Raw genomic sequence first — 26715 nt, forward strand, 5'->3', positions numbered from 1 at the left:
AAAAATATTTTTTAAAAACCCTAATAAGATAAAGGTTAAAAAAAAGAGTACAGGGCTGGGGGTGTGGCTCCATGGTAGAGTACTTGCCTAGCACATGTGAGATGCTGCATTTGATCCTCAGCATCACATAAAAGTAAATAAATAAATGTATATATAAAAAATGAGTATATACCATGTGGTTCCACCCAAAGGGCAATGACAAACTAATCCATGGTGTCTGGTGTTCAGTGTCCCAGAGTGGTGACTTGGGTTGGCAGGGGTGGGGGAAAGACTGCCTGGCACTGAAAATGTTCTGTAGCTTTTGTGGGGTGCTAATCTTACGGGAGTGTCCATGTGCAAACTCCTTTCAAGATACTGGAGATCTAGATACCTTAGTGTACAAAACAAACTTCAGCTGATTCCAGTTATTTACAAGACGAGGCCAACCTCCACACATTTTCATGCCTCTGTTCTGCTGTCTTATGTCCCTGGCATATGTACTCTTTTCTCCTGTGAAAATCTCTGTATAATGCAAGAATCAACCCAAGTACCATTTTTCCTGTGAAGGTCTGGGTACCTTTCCTTTCTTCCTCTCGGTTATTATTATTGTCGCTTTAAAATTAATTTTAGCATCTACCTCAGTTCCCACCTGCCTGACCACCCACAATTAGACTGAGATCTTTAAGGTCAGATTTTTCAGGCTCTATTCTTAGGTTGTAAGATCCCTGAACTTGGTGGTTCTTTTTTTTTTTTTTAAAGAAAGAGTGAGAGAGGAGAGAGAGAGAATTTTTTAATATTTATTTTTTAGTTCTCGGCGGACACAACATCTTTGTTGGTATGTGGTGCTGAGGATCGAACCCGGGCAGCACGCATGCCAGGCGAGCGTGCTACCGCTTGAGCCACATCCCCAGCCCAACTTGGTGGTTCTTAACACTTGAAAGAGGAATAAACCATAGCAAATCTGTGTGGTTTGGGGGTTTCATATATTAAGCTCCTGAATCCTACCAAGGTCAAGAGAACCTAGCTTACACCTTCTCTGGAGTCTTTTTCTAGGATTGTTAGTGTTGGTGTGAGGATCCCGTGGACCAATGCCAAGGAGCTTTGAAAGTAACAGGTTTGGAACTTGGTATAAATAATTACATTTGGAAAACCTGATAGTCCTGATTGCACCACCAAGACCAAGATGCCAGATTCCTTTTCCTTAAGATATTACTAAGGACTACCTTTAACCTAATTATCCCCCAAAGGCCCACTTGGAATCAGAAAACTTAGAAGCAGAAGGGGCTTAGGTCAATTGCACCTCCTACCGACTGGCTGAAGAAAGTACATCTGCAAATTGACAGGGAAAACTGGTATCAGCTAGCAAGAGGGAGCTTTAAGCTCATTGACTTGAGAAGTCTGGGGAAGAGGGTCTGTCCCTACCATCCCCAGCTTTGCCTTATGCCTCCCTGGGACCTGACCCCCGTGGAATTCCTGTCCCACAGCCCCAGGGTCCTTCCCCAAGTCCCACAGCTCAAGGGAAACAATCTCTCCCAAGGAATATTGGGATAGTTACATTTTTTTTCTTTTAAGAGATTATTTTTAGGGCTGGGGATATGGCTCAAGTGGTAGCGCGCTCGCCTGGCATGCATGCAGCCCAGGTTCGATCCTCAGCACCACATACAAACAAAAATGATGTGTCCGCCAAAAACTGAAAAAAATAAATAAATATTTTTTTTAAAAGAGTTTATTTTTAAAGCAGTTTTAGGTTCGCAGCACAACTGAGAGGAAAGTACAGAGACACCCTGTACTTACTGCCCGTGCACAAGACCACAGCTTGGAATCTGGAGTCAAGGATGCCTTCTTCTGTAGGCTCCTTCAAAGACCACAGCCAATTTTCATGTTAATTGTTCTGTTTCAACTAGGACATGAACAAAGCAAATTCAAAACTAGCTCAGATGAGATGCAGTTTGGTGTTCATGGCTCAACAAGAATTCTGGGTCCTACCTTTTCCAGCTGTTCAGACTTCTGAAAGTTCTGCGTTTGAATTATCTCCGTGCAGACTCTGCCCTGTGTACCCCCACCCGCAAGCCTCATCTTCCTATAGACTTTGAAACATACAAGGTTCTGGACATACAAAAACCAGACCCACAGTGTAGCTATGGTATCAACTCACAAACTTTATTTCTGGTTTTCAGATCCTTCCACATAGCTGACATCTGGAAAACTTAGTTTCTTGAGAGCTGGATTACGCATTTAAGAGAATATTAATTTTATATTGTCCATCATTTCTAGGTGTCTACAGTGGAAGGGTTTTTATGTTAGGCAGTCCAAAAAATGCCAGAAAAGAAGCCCTAACCTTTCACATTTAATTTATAACTTTTGACTAGTTGGTTGAGAGAAAACAGAAAATGTCCTGAACTTGTTAGCTTCCAGATTCAGGAGTTCTATCATACTTCGAACAACAGGACAAATGGTAGGTGGTTACTTCTGGTGAATAAATTCATGTCAGTTATAATACATATTACAAAGACAGATGGTGTAGCTTAATATAGTAAGTCTTGGATATATACTTTTTATATTATGTGTCTATAAATTCAAAATTGTTTCTACCAATGCAACTCAAAAATAAATACTCTGTAGGTAGCACACTCAGGCACATAACCCCATGAAGCTCTAAAATTGTTCGGACACTTTTGAGATTTGCTGTTTTAGTGATTTAACTTGTTTTCATATTATAATGCTTAATAGCCATAGTTAACATAGATATCCTTTATCATTATGATTATCCTATAATAATCACTCTAAGGCCTCTTGGCCCTTCCTCTGTGCCTCTCCTGACTCAGCAGAGCCGCAGACCTGGATTGCCTGGGTCTCTGCAGCTCCAAAGCTGCTCCACACCCACATAGCTCTCCTGTCACCCTGTCACCCGTGCAGTTTCTCCCTGGTGTGGATCCTGCGGTGGCGGAGGAGGTTGGCCTTCTGAGAGAAGCTCTTGCCGCACTCCGGGCACTGGTAGGGCTTCTTGCCTAGGTGCGTGCGCTTGTGGATGATGAGGCAGGAGTTCTGCGAGAAAGCCTTGCCGCAGTCGCTGCAGCTGTAGGGCTTCTCCCCGGTGTGTGTCCTCAGATGCAGGATGAGGTGCGACTTCTGGAAGAAGGTCTTGCCGCACTCGCCGCAGCCGTAGGGCTTCTCCCCGGTGTGGATGCGGTGGTGGATGATGAGGCAGGACTTGCGGGAGAAGGTCTTGCCGCACTCGCTGCAGCCGTAGGGCTTCTCCCCGGTGTGGGAGCGGTGGTGCTCCACCAGGCGGGACTTGTGCGAGAAGGTTTTCTCACAATCCGAGCATTTGTATGGCCTCTCCTCAGCATGCAACGTATGGGGCGCAAAGAGACCTCCTTTCCGGGACACTCTTGGGCCACGACGACGGCGATCTCCTCTCGGTTTCTCTTTGGTGTGCTGTCCCCCCTTGCAAAAGACAGCCTCCTCCTTGAAACCACTCCCTGAGCTACTGTCCCCGTGGGATCTCTCCCCTCGGTGCACCCGGTGATGGATGATCAGCTGTGCCCTGCGGGAGAAGGCTTTCCCGCACCTGGTGCATACATGAGGCTTCTCGCCATGGGTTCCCTGATCTGCACCCAGGGCTGCGTCCCGGTTTAAGGCTTTTCGACACTGGGTGCAAGCCCACGGACTCTCCGCAGGGAGCGGAGTCTCCAGCTTGGAGTAGAGAAACAAGTTCCCTTGACCATCGCACTCAAACCTCCTCCGTGCAAGGTACGCACTGGGACTGAACTCCACGCTTTGCTGAAGTCTCTTTCCACATGAGTCACACGTGTGGGGCTGCTGTCTTGAGGGGACCAGGAGTGAGTTAGGGGAGTGTTTTTTTCCAAGTTCAATACATTCATGGAGCCCTTTGGTGATTAATTTTTTCCCATCTGGGACGGCAACTTGACCCAAACGTCTGTTTTGGTGTTCCTGTCGTCTGTCTGCTTGGGCGTCAACTTGCCAAAGTTCTAGGAAAGGCAAAAACAAAAAACTTCTCATCTTTCCAGGTATCATAGTTATTGCAGCAACGTCTGGGATCATTTGGGCATCTCGAGGTCTCAGGTCAAATTTTGTGGTTTTAAGCCTAGTTGCCTAGACTAAAAAAATAAATCTAAAAACATTTTCTAGTCCCTTGGCTTTTGAAAAGAAAAAGCGAGATACTGTAAAATAGGTCTGAAATGGCCACAATACTTTGCTCTGAACGAGTCTGACTTGGCAGATTGGCAAGAGGATGCAGACACAAGAGTGAGCAAGAAAGAAACACTGCAGGCTTGAGTTGCTGACTGAGGGGTGCGACAGGGAAACAGAATCTGTAGCGTCCACCCATTTCCATGGTTAGAAACTGGCCTTGTGGGAGAGTGTTTCTAGCATGTCCTGAGGACATCACCAGATTCGGAGTTGATATTAGTCATGATGCGCTATGATAAGCCAATGCCCCCAGGTGATGGGGGACCCAAGGAGATAAGGGTACTAGGAAATACAAGGCAAGATGAAAGGCACACTAGGGTTCCCCCGGGAATGGAGAGGGGAGGTGTTTAAAGAAGGGCTTTAAGAATCTTCAGTATCAGGTTCTTCATCCTGTGTTTAAACCCTTACAAGCTTGTTTTTTCTTTTACCTGTTTAAACCACAGACTCTACCTGCCGCTTCACCCCAGCACCAATGTGCACTGCAAAGATGTCACTCTTCTGTTCAGAGGTCGTGAAGTTTCAGAGCCCAATTGCTGAATCCCTAAGAGGTAAAGATCATGGATTGCTGATGTCCCATGAGAAGTTTCCAGGGTAGGGCACAACCAGGGGTGTTTTTAAGCTTCCAAGAGGATTCCCGTGTGGATCCCGGATTAATAACAACTTCCCTGAACAAATGTTTGACAAAGATTCCTTTCCTAAAAGAATGAGGGATTCCATAACTATCCACCATCAGCTTCCTATAGAAATAAGGACAAATAAAAGCTCTTGTCCCCAAAGGATGATACTGAGGTGTCCAGGAAAAGCTGCAGTTATAATTTCTTAGGTAGAATGGGGCCATGTCACACAGTTTTGAAAGAAGAGGAAAGTAAGCATCATCTAAAAAAGGGTACCAGAGTAACTAGGCACATTAACAAAAAGTGGCATTAACTTCTAAGATCAACTCAAACCAGAAATGGAATCAGAAGAGCCAACTAGTAATTATATAGTGCAAGCTTATGATGTTTGAGAATGGTGTGCGAAGAAATAGAAAAGATGGAAGGAGATCACATGGTGGATGCAGGACTTAGAGGATCAAAAACAGAAACCAGCAAACTAAGACTCAGAAACTCCTTGGTACCAAGTTATGAGCTAGAAGCAGAGTAGGAAAAGCCCCACTTCCCCCAAAGAAGTGTAAGGCATTAGAACAATAGCTCTGAATAGCTCTGTCACTTAATTTTCTGTTGCAGAAACAGGTGGTAAATGTGAACAAATGCCTCATTCAGGTGAACACTGAGGGAGACAGTGGTGACAGAGTCATCAGTTTACCCTGAAGCACAGGAATGGCTTTCACCTGCTTGCAGTGTTAAGGACAGGGTGGGAACAAATACAGATGCTGCAAATAAGTTTTGAAGCATTTCACAGAAAGATTCACAGAAGCGTGGCACACAACAATAGCTATTTTAATACAGAGCCTACTTGAATCCCTAAACACATGAGAAAGTTTATTTTATAACCTCAGGAGAACGCACAAGACTGAAGATTCCAGAGAAAGACTGAGCAAGCGAGTTTTCATGGCAGAATAAAAGGATGCACAAAAATAGAGGCAGTGTCTCTTTAAAATCTAGGGAAAGGAAAGGAGTCATGCAGTGGGGTGCAGGTAGCAGGGATCATTTGGGCATCTTGAGGTCTCAAGTCAAATGTCCACTACTTGCAATGACCCAAGACATTCACCTGGGAAAGAACATTCACCTGGGAAAAGAAAACAAAGGCTCTGCTTTGTAACCGCCTGGAGCCCAACTCCCAGGGTCCCCCTGCAGGCTGTCTCCTCACCTGGAGATCTCCACCTGCGCATCTCCTCCTTCCCCGCCCATGGCTCTGTCCCCTGCTCCAGCCTGGAGATCACAGCTGGTTTGCTGACTTGACACCCTGCTTAAGAGATATAGTTACAGGATCTGTGCTGAGTTACGTGGAGCTACTCAGCAAGCAAACGGTTCGGGCCACCCACTGAACACTGACTTCTCAGCCAAAGAACAGACATTCCACTTGGGAGGTGACTTCAAATCACAGTCATCCCTTGGTGTCTAGCTGCAAGAAATTGGCTCAGGACATCCCCTTGAGATACCCAAATCCCTGATTTTCCAGTCCCTTATATAAAATGGCATAGCATTTACATATAACTTACATCCTATGTACTTTGAATCATTGCTAGGTGACTTATAATACCTGATGCTACGTAAGTAGCTGTTGTATTATTTAGGGAATAATGACAAGCTGCGCCCTTCAACATCCACGGTTGCTTGACTCTGCAGATACAGCAGGCTGACTGGACACACGGTAAGGTCAAGACACTCTACCAAAGCCCAAGGAAAAGCACTCAGGGGGTTTACTGTTTCACATAACTGGGAAAGGAAAGGTGTTCAGACATAATGTGAAGACCAGGGAAAGCCTTCCTCACCCACAGAGACCAGGTGGCTGTAGGTCTCCAGCATCACCTCCTGGTACAGGATCCTCTGCGCAGGGTCCAACCACTGCCACTCCTTCCGCGTGAAGCCCACAGCCACATCCCCAAATGACAGTGACCCCTGGAACAGCACGTGCCGGGTTAACATGGAGTGGTCAGCACTGAGTATAGGCTGCAAAGGGGAGGGAGGTTGATCTCACTTGGTCACAGGCCAGGTTTCCCCAGGTTACCTTATCTAGGAGGCTGAGCACACCCCTCACCTTGAACTACCCTTTGTGGGGGAGAGAAAAGATCATTTAAAAAGTTCTCACTGTGGGCTGGGCGTGGTGGCACATGCCTATAATCCCAAAGGCTCAGGAGGCTGAGGCAGGAGGATCGCAAATTCAAAGCCAGCCTCAGCAAAAACGAAGTGCTAAGCAACTGGATGAGACTCTGTCTCTAAATAAAATGCAAAATAGGGCTGGGGGTATGGCTCAGTGGTTGGGTTCCCCTGAGTCAACCCCAGTATCACCCCCCCCAAAAAAGGGGTCTCCATTCCCTCCTCCAGTGGTCCTGCTAAGCTATGGTGCTCCACTGGGGTTTGGCGCTGAGAGGTGGAACACAGCACTGCCGGGATCTAAAGGTGCCCAGAGTGTGCTGGGATGAGATGAACCACAAAGACAGCAGCAGAGAAGATTACAATGAAAGATATGCTTTCATTATTTCTGAGCCAGCAATGAAATTTGATGAACTGATATCAGATTCAGCTGCACAGGAAATCACATCTGAGCAGTCATGAAAGTCAACGGGGCTCTGGTATCTGAAGGATATTCCTGTCGAGAGGACTGGCACCAGCAAAGGGGTCACAGGAAAGTCTGGCAGGGACCACAAAGAGTTGATGACAGAGTGGAAGGGGTGTACTGCACAAGCTATTCGCAGGACAAATTAAGGTCCTCCCCCCACCTTGAGGCAATGGAGACTCCTATTTAAGGAAAGGAACCACACAAAAAAAAAATTGGAACAAAATAAAGAGGCACTGGGAAGAAGAATGAGGAAATAAATGAGAGCACAATTCTAATCATCAATATATAATGAGAGGTAAAAATTAAAGCTGCAGCAAGAGGAAACAGAAGAAGGATCCACAGATGCTGAATGGGACTCACCACCCCCCATCACCATGAATAAAAACCTGAATTTAAAATTTTTAATTTTTACTAATTAGAAGAAAGGGTAAGATTTGTGGAATGGAGATAAGGGTTTAAGTCACAAAAGGCAAAGATCAAAAAGGAAAAGGTCCATAGTGAGGATTTTTTAAATGATCTTTTCTCTCCCCCACAAAGGGTAGTTCAAGGTGAAAGGTGTGCTAAGCCTCCTAGAATACACAACCAGTGTAACTCCACATCATGGACAACTACAAGAATGGGAAGTCATACTCCATGTATGTATAAGATGTCAAAATACACTCTGTTGTCATGTATATCTAAAAAGAACAAATTTAAGCTGGGTGTGGTGGTACACACCTGTAATCCCCATGACTCAGGAGGCTGAGACAGGAGGATCACAAGTTTAAAGCTAGCCTCAGCAATGGCAAGGTACTTAGCAATTCAGTGAGACCATATCTATAAATAAAATACAAAAATAGGGCTGGGGATATGGCTCAATAGTTGAGTTTCCCTGAGTTCAATCCCTGGTACCAATAAATAAATAAAAAGAAAAGGAACAAATTTAATCAGGTGTAATGGTGCACACCTGTAATCCCAGTGCTAGGGAGGCTGAGGCAGGAGGATTGAGAGTTCAAAGCCATCCTCAGCAAAAGTGAGGTGCTGAGCAACTCAGTGAGACCCTGTCTCTAAATAAAATACAAAATAGGGCTGGGATGTGGCTCAGTGGTCAAGTGCCTGTGACTTCAGTCCCCAGTACCCAAAAATAAAAAGAACAAATTTTGAAAAGGAAAAGGTAGGCAATTTTACCACTATTTTCATTCATTCAGATGCCACTTTCACGAAAACTAAAAGCAAAAAGCCCAGAGAAATTTTCAAGAGCATAACTGACCCTGCTGTGAACTCTCAGACAGCAATAAGAAACAAACAAAGCACTCCATGGACGTCGACCTGGAGGGTGGGACAGCCATTCACAGGAGGAGAAGAAAGTAAACTGAAATGGGCTCATAGGAACTAATTAGAAAAAATGAAAATTGAAACATAAACACCAAGGGCTGGGGTTGTGGCTCAGCTGTACGGTGCTAGCACGTGCGAGGTCCGATCCTCAGCACCATGTAAAAAACAAATAAATAAGATAAAGGTATTGTGTCCAACTACAACTAAAAAAAAAAATTTAAAAAGTAAAAAACAAAAAACAAAACAAAACCAAAAAAACACCAAAACCTCTATGCACAGCCATCTTATCAGTGAATACTTAAACGTGTCCCAAAGGTTTCAAGGCATTTCACACTGAAAGAATTAAAGGATGCAGAGAAAAAAGAATCAGGTGGGAGCATAGAGTGGCACTGGGCCACCTCTGCTTCTATGCAAATCCACCAGCAAACAGGACAGTCATTGCCCAGAGCAAATGGAACAAAAGATGACAGTAGTGTCATTGTTTGTGACAACAAAAGAGAAGACAGTACCCTGTCTATAGAGGCTGGGATGAATGGACCAGATCTTTACCATTTCTACAGATCACTTACAGATATGTACAAATGCAATTAAAATATTTAAAACATGGGCAGGAAAATATCAAATTCCCAGATGTGTCTCTGGGAAAGAAGGGGAATGTGGAAAGGAAAAGGAAACATGGTGTATGTTGAGGGGACTAGCGTGGGCTAAGTGCACAGCTCCAGAGGCAGCATGCTGGGGTTTGAATCTCAGCCCTGGCACATGCCAGCTTTGTGATCTTATGCAAATCACATTCCCTCTCTGAGCCTCAATTTCTTAATTTGCAAAATGGGAACCCTGGAAGTATTCTACCTTTGTAGAATGCTACTGAGTCAAAACACACAAAATACTTATTGCAGAGGTCTACGGTGGTGTTATTCATGTTGTCAAAAGATCTGAAAAGATACAAAAGATCTGAAAGCAACATGACAAAATGTTAACATTTACTTAACATTTATTCATTGTGAGTGACAGGAATAACGTCTCTTGGTTTTTGTTTTGTTTTTTTAAGTGCTGGGGATTGAACCCAAGGGCCTCACCCATCACATAGGAGGTTAAGTGCTCTACCACTGAGCCACACCCTCAGCCTGGGTCTCTTCATATATTACCCTTACATTTTTTTTCTTAATTTTTCAAGATTAAAAAAAAATCCCTGCTCAACCACTGCTTTAGCTTCCCCCCCAAAATGCTGAAGAACAGCAAACCTATTTTAAGAAAACAGAATACTAAAGGAGCCCCCCTCCAGTACACAGAAGACCACAGGAAATTTCAGGAACTATCCTGTCCCTGTATTTGGGAAAGGATAGACAAATCTTCAGAAACAGACCAAAGAGCTCTGTGGGAATTTAACAAGGGACAGAGAATGCATTTAAACTTTAAATGTAAGTTAAAAATGCAGGTGCTTGGGGCTGGGGTTGGAGCTCAGTGGTAGAGCACTTGCCTAGCATGAGTGAGGCACTAGGTTCAATTCTCTGCACAGCATATAAATAAATAAAGATCCATCAATGGCTTAAAAAAAAAAGTTGTTGTTGTTGTAATTTTTTTAATTGCAGGTGTTCAGTCTTGTGCTGTGGCCCTCGGCATCCAGGAAAAATCAAGTTAGGTGTCCAACTCTTGGCTAAAAGAAATCTAAGCTGGGTTAGGATTTAGACATCAAAAAAGAGGAAATGGCACCAATATATTGCTCAGGGGAATCTGATATGGCCACATGACAAATGGGACTTCACACTGATAACACCTATGAAGAAGAGTGAGTTTGAGGCTTTCCTCATGATGGCAAGTGGGAGGATGTTGGCAAGAGATAGCCGAGGAGTGTGCGGCTCCTGGGCAGAGATGAAGGATGTGCAGGCTTATGTAGGCAAATGGGGGGGGGGGCTGAGGTGTCCCCCACAGTGGGCCAAGCAGGAGCAGAAAGAGATGAGGGGAGAGTGACCCAGAAAGGAGAGTGGAGCCCCGACCACATCAAGAGCCACCATGGTCTTGTGACAATGCCCTGATTTCTAGAAAATTTACAACCAAGGGTGAACTGCTGAAGCCAGTGACCTTGGAAATCAACACTCACTTATCACACACTAAACCTGTACTGCCTGACAGAAATATCACAAGTTGAAAATTTTCTAGTAGTCATTTGCCTAAAAAATAACAAGAAATGGGTGAAACTGTTATTTAACTCAATATGTCCAAAATATTATCGTGTATTACACCATCATTTAAAAGTCACAGAGACATTTTTCATTGTTTTTCACACATCTTCAAAAGTCTAATGTGTATTTTACACCTATAGCACATCCCAATTAAGCCACTATTAAATGGTTAAGATAAAATACAATACTGTCAAAATGATGCTGCTGTGTTTAACAGAAAAATATTTTCCTCTTGTCTAGTTTTAAAATTTGAATGTAAGTTAAAAATGCAGGTGCTCAGTGGCCCCTCATGGCTAGTGGCCACCAGGCGGGACAGTATGGTCTGGACTAGTCGATACTATTGAATTCCTTTGCTGAGCACATGGTACCCGAAGTGAAACTACAGTTCAGGTCAACCACTGAGGGCCCAGTTCTACAGTCTGTCTGCATTCAGACTCCACCCCCACCACCTAAAAGACACCAGACTTCAGGCAACTTGCTTAACTATCTCCGGCCTCAGTCTGCTCATCTGTAAGATGGGAAGAGGGGCTACATGAAGGATCTCTCTCATACATTTATTCATGAAATCATATCAAAATAGTAGAGTGGAACGGATGTGCTCAACTGACAATTTTATAACTTTTTTAAAAATTTGAGATGGGGTCTGACTATGTTGCCCAGGATGGCCCCAAATTCCTGGGCTCAAGGGATCCTCCCGCCTCAGCCTCCCAAGTATCTGGGATGAGAGGTGGGCCACCATACATAGGATAAGTTTTATAGATTTTATTGTTACCATCTTCACTCTAGATTCTCTCAACAGGGAGACACTCTCAGTGAGACTTGGTTTCCCACAAACATTAGCTTCTAAGACACACAGTCCACACCACCCCCCCAAGGCTTCCCATACAGCTGGAGTTGGCTCTCTCCTAGGAAGATTCGCAGCCCTACTTCCCTGTTCTCAATGCTTCTGGCTTCAAACAGCCCCAAGCTTCGGCACAGACACAGAAACCAAGACCCTGGGAAGGTTTTACTCCCTGGAGTGGATGGCTGCATCCTTTGTTCTTGGGACTTTGTCTTTCTCTGGGTCTCGCCTTCTCCTTCCCACCCCATGCAGGAGACTTAGCCCTTCTCTGTGGCAGCTTGTCTATAGGAGGTGGGGACACTGTGGCCACAGTGTCTGGTTGCATGGATGAAGTCAGTATGGGAGCAGAAAATCAAAGAAGCAAGGCCAAGGAACAAGAAAACCTCCTCCGACGGTGTGTGGGTTCCTGAAGCAGTGGTTTGTGGGCCCCACTACAGACCCTCTGCAGATCAGGGGCTGCCTGTGGATTCAGGTATGTTCTAGGTGGGCTCCAGCTCCTGCAACTTTAAGGACTCTGACTGGTGCTTTTCACATTCATGAACTTTTCACATTCATGCCTTTTAGGAAGACAAACTGCTAAACAATATCACTATCATCAATCAGGAGACCCTAACAACAAGAGGAAAAGGACTCAGAGGAGGCCAAGAACAGATGATGAGGACTGAGCCCCAAGGAGAGAGAGGAGGCCAGATCCCAGACTGTCTTCCCTCCACGTCTCTGTCGAAGACTGGAACTTTGAGCCATTCCCTCTCCATCTGTCAAAAGTTATTATGGAAAATAATTTGAAGAACAGACGATTTGTTTGCCCATTCCTCTAGCTAATGGGGTGTCTGTCCAGGTCAGCTGCTTCTGTGGACCCACACCGTTCAGTCCCTGAACAGCTGTGATTGCAAACATCTTCCTCCGCCCACACACTCAGCTGCTGATCTCGGGGAAGTCGGGAGAGCTCTGCCATCATGTTCATTTCCAGGTTATAACTTGGAAAACTTTCTGCTACATCTCACATATGAAGATCCATCAAATACATCAAAATACATGCCTAAACGTTATTTCCCGAGAAGATGACATGCTTATCCCAAACAGACAACACAAATCCTGTATTGAACCAAGTCAGCCTTTTTAATAATGTTACAGAAATGTCAACGTACATTGACAGGACGCCATGTCACGCTGACAACCTCTGCAGTGTATCTCCCCTGCTCTCCCCAGGGCCTTGAGCGATCATTCGCTTCCTATTGTCACAGATCCTGGCTTCTGCTGCGATCTTTTTTTGATTGGGTGCATTCTTCAAGATCGTGAAATCCCTGGTGAAATGAAGCCCAGTCCCAAGAAATGCCACACTCACCTGGGACATGATCCTTCCCTGAAGTCCTAGGCAAGTAGGCACCTGTGAGGCAGACATTGGGGTGGGGAGAAGATGACATGAGGAGCCAGGTTGGCCTCGGGCCTCCACTTTCCTGTGTGTTCACCCCAGGCTTCTGTGAAGCAGCCCCATAATCACAGCGAAACCCTTGCTTTAGAAATGGAACCAATCTTGTAAAGCTTGGTTTTGCTTTATTTTGCAGTACTGGGGATTGAACCCAGCCGGGGTTGCTCTACCACTGAGCTACACCCCAACTCTTTTTATTATTTATTCTGAGACAGGGTCTTGCTTAAATCACTCAGGCTAGCCTCAAACTAGCAATGCTCCTGCCTCAGCCCTTCAGAGCCACTGGGATTTCAGGTATGCACCACCGCACCCAGCAAGGCTTGGTGTTTCAATGAATATATACATTTGTGTCTCAGTAATCGATGTGCAATTTACTATAACCCTCTACTCCCCAGAAATTTTCTTAACAGAAAATTTTCTGAAGGACCACTCATGAGTTTGGGCAAAGATTTAGCTGCTGAGATTACAATTTGGTAAAACTTGGAAGAAAATAGCATCCAAATATAGAAGACTTGCTAAATAACTACATTTATTATATAGCTAATAAAAACAAAATCACACACAAAAAAAACTATCAGTAACATGCTGATAACTGAAAAAGGGGTTTGAAAACTATTTGAACCAGAAATCACACACAGGATTCAATCTCTGAAATGACCTAAGATAAAAGATAAAATGGTTGTAGTCATTAGCTTTGGGGAATAGATGATTTTTTTGTTTGTTTTTGTACTAGGGATTGAACCCAGGGGTGCTTAACCACTGAGCCCTTTTAATTATGAGACAAGGTCTTTTGCTAAATTGCTTAGGGCCCTGCTAAATTGCAGAGGCTGGTGGTGAATTTGTGATTCTCCTGCCTCCCAGCCTCCTGAGTCCCAGGGATTATGGGCATTTACTACAACACTTGGCTAGATAATGATCACTTTAACATTTGTTTCTTTATACTTAGATGACTTTTCTAAGCTTTTCTACCACAAATAGGCATTTCAGATATGATGTTTTTTAAAAGATCGTGTTTTGTTTTGCAGTGCTGGGGATCAAACCCAGACCCCCACACACACATGCTAAGGAGGCCTCTGCACACTTCCAGCCCCCTGGTGTTATTTTCTAAATATCTGTAGGCTACTAATCTTCTAGTCCAAAGCTTCTATCATCAGTTCTGCCCTCAGAGTTGAGGAAACCCATAGGAAAATATAAAAATGGGCTTCTGGAGGCAGAGTTCATTAAAAGGAGCTTATGAACTGCGCCACTCAATCCCTGCTAAATTTGGTTTGTTTGCCCTGGTCGGGCTCTGACACCTACAATTCACTTGGGGTGATTTTACTGGCTCTTGCATCCTCCTGCCTGTCTCCTCGTTTCCCAGGAATCAGGAGCACAAAGGCAGAGGAACAAATGCACCTTTATTGGAAGCACTGGCCTGACCTCCCCCATCACTCCCCTGAGCAGACTTGGCCTTGATCTTAGAAGCGTCTCCCCAGAGTCAGCAAGCTCACCTGGGGGCTCAGTTCCTGAGTTGATCCAGGAATTCAGGAGAGACACTAAAACCCTGCAGAATTATGGTAACTCTATAAATAATCCTGAAAGTATTTTTCAAAAATTAGAGACTATCTGCCATCTTGAAAATAGAGGTTGATTAATAATTATGATTCAGTTAAAGCATGCCACGTTATGAATCCATTTAAAATATTATAGAAAATGAATTTAACATGGAAAGATCTTCCAGCAATACTAGTAAGGTGAAAAAAAGTAGGATCTATGAGTGTGATCCACAGAGGGTAACAGGAGGTGGGTGGAATTTTCCCAGAGGCTTTGGAATTTTAGCTTAATCCTAAACACCCCAAATTCTGGGGAGCTGCTAGATATACCCTAACAAATTCCTACCTTTAGGAGAGAGACATGACAAAAGAAGTGTCCATCCCTCCTAAGCACAGAGTAGGAGCTCCAAGAGAAGCAGGCAAGAAGTCCCTGATGGTGCCTGAGAGAAAGGCAAGAGAGCTGGCCCTACTGGGGAAACTCATAGGCACACTGTGGGTCACTAGAGGGTTCTTGTGCAAGCCTGGGGCCTGGGTAAATCCGGGATCAGAAACCAGCTTCAGAGCTGAAGGATTCAGAAGCCAGAAGCCGGCCATGGCCACTGGCAGCAACCTGGTGAGTAGTTAATGGCTGGTAGAAGGGGGTCACCTGCACTCCCAACATTTGCTAAAATAGGAATGTCAGGGTCTCCTGGGCACCAAGAGGACTCAGGGAAGCTGAGTGGGCTTGAGATTTATGGCACAGAAGTCAGAGTGAGGACAGCCACCCAGATTTGTGAGGAACACTGAGGCAGGAGCTTTGGGGCAGTGCACAGAGCTCTGAGAACACCCCCCAAAATACCACCATCTGGCCTCCTGCCAACACCCTGATCTTGAACTTCAGCCTCCACAACCGTGACACAACATGTTTCTGTTGGTTTATCAACCCAGTTTATGGTACTTTCTTATCACTACCCTAGAAAACTGATACAGGAAGACAGACCCACACCGATGTGGGTTAAAACCAGTAGCCTGTCCTGTTTTCTGTTTGTATATATCAACTTCAGCACATTAAACATAAAAGAAAAAGTCTGATGAAAATGTTCACTATGGCTATCTTTCTTTGAATATTTATTTTTTAGTTTTAGGTGGACACAGTATCTTTATTTTATTTTTATGTGGTGCTGAGGATCAAACCCAGTGCCTCACGCATGCTAGGCAAGCACTGTACCACTGAACCACATCCCCAGCCCCTGTGGTTATTTCTGCATGGTGAGATTTTCTTTTTATTAAGCAGTGGCATTTTCTAATTTTTTAAACAATAACACATGCTCATTGTTTAATATTTAAATATTTCATATCACGCATTCATCATATTTACTGTATTTTCTTCCCATGAGCCTACCACGGCCCTTCCACAGGAGGAAAGGAACCCACAAGAAGGGATGAAGGGGTAAGTTTTATCAATGAGTAGCGGGAAGATGGAAGCAGCCCCTGCATGGCCACAGGAGCCCTGGTCACCTGGTCACCAGGGTTGGCTCAGCTGCGAGAGAGCATGTGGGCTCTCTCCCACCCACTTCCTCTAGTCTTTAACATGAGAAGGAAAAACAAAAATATTCTCTGGTTAAGAAAGCAACCATTAGCGAGGTGAGGTGGCGCATACCTGTAATCCCAGCAGCTAGGGAGGCTGAGGCAGGAGGATCACAAGTTCAAAGCTAGCCTCAGCAAAAACGAGGTGAGACCCTGTCTCTAAATAAGAGACAAAATAGGGCTGGAGACGTGGCTCAGTGGTCTAGTGCCCCTGAATTCAATCCCCAGTACCCACAAAAGAAAACAACCAATATGCCGTGACCACAGTTTAAGAGGGGGACATACATGGAAGTAACAGTAACATGGGCAGAACTAAAGTCTCACCACACAGAAGGAAGAAGTGAAGGTCATCTCATGGGAGTTTAAAGATGGCCGTGACTGGAGGTCTTCCTCCAAGTGTCGGGAGATCCCCCTAAATCCTCCACTAAATCCTTGAAGGCCCTTTGCTGTGAGGGTATCACCCCAATGGCACTGTCCCCAAGGATCAGGGTTGTTTCAGGCACAGATAGACGCTGCCTTCTACTGACACCCTCCACCTGCAGCCCTGAGCTACACAGAGACACCTCAGAATAGGGACCTTGCTTTTTAAAAAAATTTTTTATGTTGATGGATCTTTATTTTATTCATTTATTTATAGGTGGTGCTCAGAATCGAACCCAGGGCCTCACACATGCCAGGCAAGCACTCTATCACTGAGCCACAACCCCAGCCCTGGGATCTTGCTTTTGAAAGAGGATTCCTGCTTTCCAGTCATCTTCTTTACTGAGAATTATTTTGTCCCTAGGATGCAAGGGCACTCGGTTGCCAGAGTTCTGCTTGCTGGAGGAGCACTTACCTTCTGTGGGAGGCTCAGCTTCAGCCTCTGAACCTCTCTGGAGGAGAAGAAACGGGTCGGTGAAGGAAGGAGGGAGCCTGAAGTCTGGCCCTAAGCCTTGGCCAAGACACTAAAGGAAAGAAAACGACACAATGAGGCTCCTGTGAGAACATCAGCAGGGCCCTTTCCATCCCAGCTGCAGGCAGAAGGAGATGCCAGAAAGACTGGGCGCACAGAGGAGTCTGAGCTCCTTTTCTGGCTTTGCAAATGGAGGGGCCCCATGAGAGAGAAAGCAGGTGGCTGGAAGGAGCTAAAAGAGGGCCCTGCTATCATCCAGCAAGGAAGTGGGGACCTGAGTCCTAAAACCCAACCCTGCCAACCACCTGAATATACTGGGAGGCAGATTCTTCCCCAGAGCCTCTGCATAATAGCCCACCAACACCTTGCTTTTGGCCTTGTGGCACTGGGTGTAGAGCCCAGCCAGATGCACCTGAACTTCCCACCTGCAGAACTCGAAGACAGGTATTGATCACTCCATCGGTGGAAATGTGTTCCACAGTAATAGACAACTAACACTTGCTCGCCTCTAATGGGTGCTCACAAGAAAGCTTAGGGTTGAGAGAAAGACCAGATACACCCCTTGAGAGTGAGGATCTGGGGGAAGGCATGGCTGCCCGGGAAGGAACTTCAGGAAGCCATCCAGAATGTTCTGGGGAACAGAAGCAGAAGCTGCTAGGGGAGGGTAATAAACCCTTATGATCCCAGAGCATGGTAAAGCCTACGGCATTTTGCCATGGCAGAGAGGCAGAAATGTGTTCTGGGCTCAAGCTTAGGGGTCTCCCACCTCTAGAAAAAGAGGAGGATCCCTGAGACTCCAGGACCCACCTAAAACTGCCCTTCCCCACCAGGCTGGGAGGCTCTGAGAAGTAAGCAACAGCCATCAATAGCAGGATCCAGTCAAGAGGGGATGACTCCGCTTGAAGCGCAAAGTGATGCTACAGAATTATGAGATAAGAGGTCCATTGCAGGTAACTATAGCAACAACAAACCTACCACCCACTCCAATGCTAACTGGATGGGGCTCAATCATCGTCCTGACTTCCCAGCTCCACATGCAACGACAGCCCAACAGAACTGAGCCCATGTCCAGTCTCTTCTGTCCCACACAACATCTAAGCAAGCCTTCAAGAGAAAAAGATGAGATGTGCAAAGAGTGAGAAAAAAACAATACCCTGTAGAGAGACAGAGTAATGAACAGATGCTAACTCCACCTCACAGCTGTATGCAGATATATATATAATGGAAGTGCATGGCAAAGGTCACATAAAACAAAAAAAGACCAGGGAAACTGACAAACCATCACAGCAAAGGATTTTTTTTTAGTTATAGTTGAGCACAACACCTTTACTCTATTTGTTTATTTTTATGTGGTGCTAAGGATCAAACCCAGCACCCCCCACATGTTAGGCAAGTGCTCTACTGCTGAGCCACAACCACAGCCCACAGCAAAGGATCTTAACACCCAGTTTTGGAAAATAAGATCTAGAATGAAAAAAAAATAGGAAAAATAGCATACAGAAGACATTGATAACAATTTAGAAACCCAATTATTGAATATAGACAGAAAAATGTTCTCAACATTAGAGAATACACATTCTGTTAGACACATGTGGAATGTATGTGGAATATTTATAAAAACTAACAAGCTAAAAAATCAAGCCTCAACAAATATCAAAAGAAACTCAATATTACATAGATCTGATGCAGAGATCTATAAAATTAGAAAAAATGCAAAAAAAAACTATTTAAATTGTTAAACATCAAGTGAAATGGATCCATTGTCAAAAATATACCCATTATGGGGCTGAAGCTGTGGCTCAGTGGTAGAGTGCTTGCCTAGCATGTGTGAGGCACTGGTTTCCATCCTAGCACCACATAAAAATTTTTTTTTAAAAAAAGGCATTCTGTCCATCTACAACTACAAAAAAAAATTTTTTTAAATATACCCATTGAAAGAAACACCAAGTCCGCATTTTTTAAAATTTTATCAAATTCTACTTAAAATTTTTGTAATATGCATATATAGTTCATTTGAGGTATTTGTAAATTTTAGTAATTTACATTTTTCTAGACTATTGTCCTACTTACTTTTGAATTTATGGTATTAAATAATTAAAAGTAATCTCTTAAAATTAGAAAAAAATGTTTCTGAGATGGTCTTTTTCGTGTCCAGAAATGGTTTATTTTTGCCTTCCCTTGATCAACTGAGCCCCAAACTCCTCTAAATTATTAGTTTTAAATAGAAGCTAATTATTTTATTAATTTTAACAAATCCTTTTCCAAGAACTGACCTTTCTAAAGTTTTTTTTTATTTGAACACAACTTTTAACTTTAAGTCTTGAGACTCATATCAAAAATCCCTGAATCTCTTCATCTAGATATTCCAATATTAACATCTTACCACATTTGTGTAGCGGGTAAAGAAATTTTTCTCAGGGCTGATGGAGGAAGAAGATTCCACCATGAGGTGGCAGAGCACACATTAGATAAGTGAGGCTCTGCCACCTCACACTGAGCCTTCCAGGTCTCTGGCATGGGGATAGGGTAAGGCTGCTCCTGGGTATCTCCGAGTCACAGCCACTTGGGGTCTTGATAACCAGATGGTTTTACGTAACTATGGAAAACAGATGTTGACTGCCATTGAGTTAAGATATCTCAGCCTGCTGAGAAGAAATGAATAATGAAGGGGTCACTACATGGACACCATGGTGGACTCATTCACATAACAATTTACTTCATCCTTCTTTTCGTCTTTCCTCTATCTTTCAGATAGGAAATCTCTATTTGAAATAGGTAGAGGAAATCTAGATATTAGGTAGAGGAAATCTCTATCTAACAATTAGAGATTTCCTCTAATTTCCTCTACCTATCTAACAATCTCTTTCAGAACACTGACATTTTTAAGAGTTACAAACCAGTTATCTTATAATGATGTTGTTCTTCGGTTTAGATTTTTTATAAATGGAGAAGGGTGTAAGTAAATGTGAAATTCCACAAAATCAAGAATATTTTGTCACACACCACAGTATTGTCATAAGAAATCAGGAAAATCAGGAATCCAACACCATGGTCAAGCCCACAGCCTTTATTTACATTATACTTGTCCCAGTAATATCCTTTCTGGATTTCATATATTCACCGCTTTCTTTTTCATGCCTCTCCTAGAGTCCAGAACAATTTCCTCAATCTCTTTCAGAACACTGACATTTTTAAGAGTTACAAACCAATTATTTTATAATTATGTTGTTCTTCAATTTAGATTTTTTTAAATGTTTCATCATGATTTGATTCAGGTAATATGTTGACAGCATGAACTTTTTTTTTTTGTACCAGCTCTATTATTTCTTTGATTCTTTCTTTGAAAAATTCTGTTGGGTGTGGTGGTGCATTCCTGTAATCCCAGTTGCTCTGGAGGTTGAAACAGGAGGATCAAAGTTTGAGACCTGCCTGGGCAACTTAGTGACACCCTGTCTGGAAAAGAAATAAAAAGGCCTGGAGGTGTAGCTCAGTGGTAGAGTTCTTGCCCAGCACAGCGAGGTCCTATTCAATCCCTAATGTTATGGGGTAGGGGAAAGAAGGAGGAAAAAAAATCGGCTTATGCTTTTTTTTTTTTTTAATTCTTTTGGGGTTTACTTTTTTTCTAGGTAATCCTCCTAAGTTGAATGCCATTAATTTTCGGTCTATTTATTTAATTTTATTTTTTGTAGTGCTGGGGATAGAACCCAGGACCTTGTGCATGCTAGGCAAGCACTACATCTCTGAGCTACATCCATAGCCTTTTTTCTTTTCTGTTTTTGTTGTTGTTGTTGTTTGCTTGTTTGTTTGTTTGTTTATTTAATGCTGAGGGTCTTTGCTAAGTTGCTGAGGCTGTTCTGAACTTGTAATTGTCCTTCCTCGGTTTCCCAGGTAGCTGGGATTACAGAAGGGCATTACTATACCCTGTTTCTCTCAGTCTTTTTATTTAATGTATATCTTAGGACCATAAGAAGTTAAAAAGAAAAGTACCACAATAAATTATTGGGAAATTTTTAAAATATTTTTTTAGTTGTAGTTGGACACAATACCTTTATTTTATTTTATTTACTTTTATTTGATACTGAGGATTGAACCCAGGGTCTTGCACGTGCTAGATGAGTGCTCTGCCGTTGAGCCACAACTCCAGCTCCAATTATTCAGAAATTTTATGAAAATTAATAAAATAATTGGTTTGAATTTAAAACTATGGGCTGAGGATGTGGTTCAGTGATTAAGCACCCCTGGGTTCAATCCCTGGTATAAAAAAGTGTATGTTTTTTCATTCATTATTCTCCTATATTCATCTATGAATGCATGACCAGTGTAACTCCACATCATATACAACCAGAAGAATGGGAAGTTATACTCCATGTATATATAATATGTCAGAATACATTCTACTGTCATGTATAGCTAAAAAGAATTAAAAACTTAAAAACTAATAAAATGTACACAGTTCAGACACAACCAATCAAAAGAAGAAGAAAACCACAAAAAATAAACAATTTCATAAATAGTAATTTTTTAATTATAAGAAATTACCATAAAATTTAACACCATAGATTAAAATTAAGTGGGGCAATAGTCTAGAAAAATAAAAATTACTCAAATCAACTGATGAAGAAACAGGAAACCAGAATAAACTACTAAACATTAAATGAAATGGATTTATACTTACTCAAAAGTACACCAAATAACGTCAGAAGTTTTATCAAATTCTATTCAAGATTTTTACAAAGTGTATAAGCCAAAATGGATTTATGCCTAAAACATATGAAGAAATACTAAAATCAAATAAGAAAAAGACAACCGATATAGGCAAAAGTGTTCAACACACAAAATAATCCTATGTATTGTTTCTGGCTACCATTCATACCTAGGATGTAAACAAAGCATAGAAGGATACATTGAAATTTTAGGACTGGTCATCTTTTAGTGAGTGGAAGAATGCCAAAATGCTGTGATAGTGTTTATAAGATTTTAATTCCTTAGAATATCTAAAGCAAATAGACACTTGCTCAATCTAGAATCATACATAGTTCTTGTTCTTTCCCCTCTCCCCCCCCCCCATATCCCGCCCCAGCTCAAACCTGTTTGTCCTAAAAAAGCATCAAAGAAAGACTGATTCTCCTTCAACTCTGCATTACATCCCAACTGGTCATTGCGCACCTCTCTACTTAAAATAATGGTCTCTGCTAAACCGCTAAGCTGGCTCCCGCCTGCTTACTCCACCTACTTTGCAAAAGGAGGCAAGGTGCTCTTGTCCTGCTCATGTTGGATCCCATCTCCACCATCTTTATATATCTGAAACTTTTCTGCCTATCCAATTCTCACTGCCTCAATCCTGCCCTTATCAGCTATACTTGTTGCAAGTATATGGTGACCCAAACCCAAATCCACCGGTGCCAAGCCGCGCGGCACCTGCACCAGAAAGGAGCCTAGGAAGACCACACCCCTCGACCGAGCCCGCAAGCCTCCTCCACGGGCTCCAACCTTCTCTGCCACGCGAAGTCGGGCAAGACACGGGGTCCTGTACTTCTCATCCTTACAAATGCTGTTCAGCCTGGAATATCCTTTTGTCCCGTTTCACCGGCACAGACCCTATTTTCAAGTCCCACCTGCGGTCACCCTTCTCAAGTCGGAACTGATACCGCTGGGTATCCCTTCGTCCAGTCTGGATAATTTGTAAAAGTGACCAACAGCTCCACAAGACTCAAGCTAAGGACGGAACCCACTTCTTTTGCTCCCCTGCAATCGGACCCAGGGTCTCAGCAAATGTTTTTTGAATGAACCCAGAGCCTTGAAATAAAACCACTTCCCGAAAACTTCTTCATTTTCCTCATCTCTCTCTGCCTACTTGTGGCTATAGCGTGGGGTCAGCAGGAGTGAGAGAAGGTTAGAGAGGAAGGGGACATCCCCTACTGGGACAGGGGGCTTTCCTCCATGAGTCCCCACTCCCCTAGAGACTCAGACACTGAACCCGGCAGGAGTGGAGTTCAGAGACCTGGATGTGCCCACAAGCTCCAGGGCAAGGGTAGGAAGGAAATCCTCTCTAGGAAAAGAAGGGTGACCTTTAGGCAGCTCACCGGAGTCCAAGTGGTCCGTGCACGCACCTTCGGGGACGGTGGGCTCCGACGAGGCGAGCTGCGGGAGGAGACAGAGTCAGTGAGAAAACAGACTTGCTTGTGGCTGCCGGACCCACTACCTGTGGCATCCCCTAGCCGAGTCGGACAGCACTCCGACACTTTGATGTCCGACTGAGTCCCAAGGGACCCACACTACACCTGCCTGGTGCCCAACTGCCTCTGCAGCAAGTGGGTGCCGGCCACCCTGGTACTCCACACAGTCCCGGACCGAAGGCACACCTCAGCGAGGTATGGGAGTACCCAGTCCCCGGTGCAATAGATACAACTTAAGGTCCGGAAATGCGCACATCCGAGCCCGACCCGTCAAATACCATGTAAGAGCCCCCAACCACGAGGGTGAACTAGACTACAACTCCCAGAAGGCTCCGCGGCTGGGTGCTTCCGGCCCCCCCACCCCCACCCCCCACGATGCACTTCCGGCCACTGTGCAGAGCGGCTTGGACGGGCCAGACGTGGCACTATGTCTTGACTGGAAGAAGCTTCCGTGGCACCCGTGGACCCTAAGGCTGTAGGTGAACGCACCCCCTCCCATGTTCTCCTCTAGACTGTCGTCCCTCTCGTGGCTCCCTCGTGGATCTGATCTGACCTCGACCCTGCGCCATCTTGTGGAGTGAGCGATGGCTGCCCACCAAAGTCCGGCCAGGGACTAGTGCCAGGCCACGCACCCACAGAATATTCGACCTCTCCTCAGTCCTCGTGACAACACCAAAATGGGTGTCCTGAGCTGCATCGCATGGATGAGGAATCGGAGGCAGCCTAAGTCCATAAGCACCCTGAAGGAATGCTTGAAAAAAGTGTCAGGTTTCAGGAGATCCTCCTGTAAAAACCATGGCCGTAAGGTGATCCTGAAGTTAGGACCTAGGAGAGACTGGAGGTAGGAAGGGACTAGCCAGAGCGTGCGTGAAAATTACTCTGGCCGACTACAGCTGCAGTTGGCCCAGAAAACTCGGGGAAGTTCTTATTTACAGTAAGCAGCCCACAAAGCACAGCTGCCCTCCCTTCTAATGACCCAGGAAACTAACTTTTATAACTTCTTATGTATGATTTTTGCAACCGTCAGCCCTGAACTACCAGGAGTTGAACAATAAGTGACAGCTTCCTTAAGGAACCAACCAGAGAAAGCCAAATATGGAGCTCTAACCAGCCACCATTTTTTTAACCCGTTTTTGAATATTTTAAAAGATTATTTCTACTGTTTGTATGGCCTACTTCTAATTAGCCTCCTCCAGCTTCCCTGGGCCAGTGCCTGTAATCAGAGCATACCTGAAGCTTTCCTTGTTTTCAACATAAAGCTTTCCTCCTGCCTTTGAGTCAGCCAAAACACTAGGTAGGACTCCCTTGCTGTGGTAAGCTCTGAAAAAATAGCCTTTGCCTGTTCTTCTTTGGGTGATCCTGGGTTATTTCCACAGATAAAATTAAGAATATTGTTATGTAGATATTGTTATGGCCAGCTTATTAGCTACTACCTTTGTGCAGTTTTCCTATCATTTTCTATTAAAATTATTCAAGATTCTCATAGTAATGTAAAAGAAATTTGAAGTTTAAAATAATGCTTTTTTTGGCTTGTCTAGGTATACCTCTGAAATAATTAACTCTTAAAACTTTGGTATTTCCTGCATTACACCCAACAGTGTCAATAAGTTGGAGTTCTTGTTTTACAATGTTACTAGGATTGATAAGAGATAGGTGAGTGATGGGAATGTGAGGTTAAGGAAATAATTCTATAAAAAGGGACCATTTTGCTGACTCCCACATGCTTTCTTTTCCAAGAAGCAATTTACCTGCATCCCTGCCAGCTTAAGTGGACAGGATATGTCTGTCACATTCCTCAGCAAACTACCTGTTTGTTATTTGTAGGAGTAATGCAGGCCTGAAATGTCATTAAGGACCACAGGTTAGCCTGAAGAAGGATACTTTTGTGACACTAGATCCTGGAATTCAGGGAGATAAGGATAATTCTTCCTAACCATAAAATCTGTCAAGACTTTATGGTTAAGAATCCAACTAGAACCAGGGGACTTGAAAGCTTGAAGTTATCCTGCTGTCAGTCAAAATTCAAGTAGTAAACTTGTCGACTGTCTGGAAATGGAACTGGGATCCCCAATAAAACTGTCCCTCTCCTGAGAGGACCCACTCTCTCCCTTTAGAGGGTCCCCTTTCCTTTTTCCAGACATGAGGTTTTATGTCTGTTACTCTAAGCAACAGGTCTGAAATCTTTCTGACTTGATCTCAAGAACCAGGGTTCAAAGGGGGACTTTTGTGCTGCCTCAATTTTCCAGAAGGGCTCAACCCTATAACATCATTACCTGTAGAGCTTAAACAAATATGATTGTTTAGGGCTAAAATAAATATTCCTTATAATGTCATGTATCATGTGTGGTGGGACAATGAATGTCTTCACATCTCCATTATTTGGGGCTAAGATGGTTTTGTTTTTTTAACTTGATGTGGGTCATTTTGTACCATGGGGTAAAAATATCTCTCTTAGCCATTTGTGAGTTTACTAAGCTATTTTACCTCATTGGTTATATTAATTTTCTCTTCTTGGGGCTGGGGATGTGGCTCAAATGGTAGCGCACTCGCCTGGCATCCTCGAGGCACTGGGTTCGATCCTCGGCATCACATTAAAAAAAAAAGGATATTGTGTCCACCTAAAACTAAAAATAAATAAATATTTTAATTTTTTTTTCTCTTCTTTTCAGGGTACCAGTCAGTGTGGGAGAAGATTCAGAGAGCCCAAGTTCCTAGATATTGTCTGTTCGGAGAATGCTCATTTGTTTGGTCTAGATTGTTTGTGTTTTGATTTCCCTCTTGTTATAACTCCTTTATTTTCACACTACCTGAGGGTCTTCTGAGACATATACTAGGTGACTAAATGACTTACAAATATTATTCCATGACTAAGAAGAGGTCAATGTGCTATTGTAACACAGCATGGCCTGCACATGTGTTAGACTCTGGTGATAGATGGTCTCTTAACAATTACTTAAATTACCATACAATTCTACATTTGGGGTCATTTTATAAAAGATCAAATAAATGGGATGGAATCCCTTACATACAAGCTTTTATGCTATTGTTTAATGAAAAGTCTAAGAAAGGATGAAATAAGTTGATAGCACAGAATGGAGGGGAAAACTTTATTCCTCTCCTGGACAAAGGAAAAAACTCAGGATGAAAAGGAAAATGAAAAAAATTAATATTTTGGATGTTCTAAGTCTACCCCCAGCTAGTGTAGACACTCTTGCACCATCAAAGAGGATAAAGGAGCCATGGAACTGGGTCTCCTCCATCATAAGCAAATAAGGCAAGACCAGTTTCTCTCTGTAAGACCCAACCAGGCACTCAGTTTGGCCAGGGAGCATCCTGGGAGCAAGACAATATTCCCTAAGTCAGTGTCTACTT

At 43.6% G+C, this 26715-nt stretch overlaps 1 protein-coding gene and 1 long non-coding RNA gene across 7 annotated transcripts; one reads left to right on the top strand and one right to left on the bottom strand.

Annotated features, from left to right (window-relative positions):
* Positions 1-2118: 2118 nt before the first annotated feature.
* Positions 2119-24449, bottom strand: LOC101964241 (zinc finger protein 484). Of its 6 annotated transcripts, none has more exons than XM_078023638.1 (10): positions 23976-24022; positions 23251-23308; positions 21843-21928; positions 19551-19812; positions 18143-18271; positions 17111-17219; positions 13094-13135; positions 6626-6752; positions 6001-6096; positions 2119-3971 (listed from the first exon to the last, which is right to left on the bottom strand). In XM_078023638.1, the coding sequence occupies exons 7-10, from the start codon at positions 13100-13102 to the stop codon at positions 2884-2886; spliced, it is 1320 nt and encodes a 439-aa protein (XP_077879764.1). In that variant the 5' UTR covers positions 13103-13135; positions 17111-17219; positions 18143-18271; positions 19551-19812; positions 21843-21928; positions 23251-23308; positions 23976-24022; the 3' UTR covers positions 2119-2883. The 6 variants fall into 6 exon arrangements, with proteins under 6 accessions (XP_077879764.1, XP_077879763.1, XP_077879765.1 ...); XM_078023637.1 differs by lacking the exon at positions 23976-24022 and adding an exon at positions 23530-23663; XM_078023639.1 differs by lacking the exons at positions 19551-19812; positions 21843-21928 and having other exon boundaries at positions 23976-23991.
* On the top strand, positions 23700-26374 carry LOC110596958 (uncharacterized). The gene is made up of 2 exons (XR_013426802.1): positions 23700-23818; positions 26013-26374. It is a non-coding gene; the product is annotated as an uncharacterized LOC110596958 (long non-coding RNA).
* Positions 26375-26715: the final 341 nt, after the last annotated feature.

Source organism: Ictidomys tridecemlineatus, chromosome 10, assembly GCF_052094955.1.
Source record: "Ictidomys tridecemlineatus isolate mIctTri1 chromosome 10, mIctTri1.hap1, whole genome shotgun sequence".
Classification (NCBI taxonomy): domain Eukaryota; kingdom Metazoa; phylum Chordata; class Mammalia; order Rodentia; family Sciuridae; genus Ictidomys; species Ictidomys tridecemlineatus.

What these genes read in the sequence shown, in the direction of transcription:
- LOC101964241 (XM_078023635.1), bottom strand. Translation starts at nt 24,076, where the DNA reads ATGGACTTAGGCTGCCTCCGATTCCTCATCCATGCGATGCAGCTCAGG. An exon ending in AGAGGTCGAATATTCTGTGG is followed by an intron (nt 23,309 to 23,975) that starts GTGCGTGGCCTG and finishes CTCCTCCCGCAG; the next exon opens with CTCGCCTCGTCGGAGCCCAC. An exon ending in AGGGAAGGATCATGTCCCAG is followed by an intron (nt 3,972 to 13,093) that starts GTGAGTGTGGCA and finishes TGCCTTTCCTAG; the next exon opens with AACTTTGGCAAGTTGACGCC.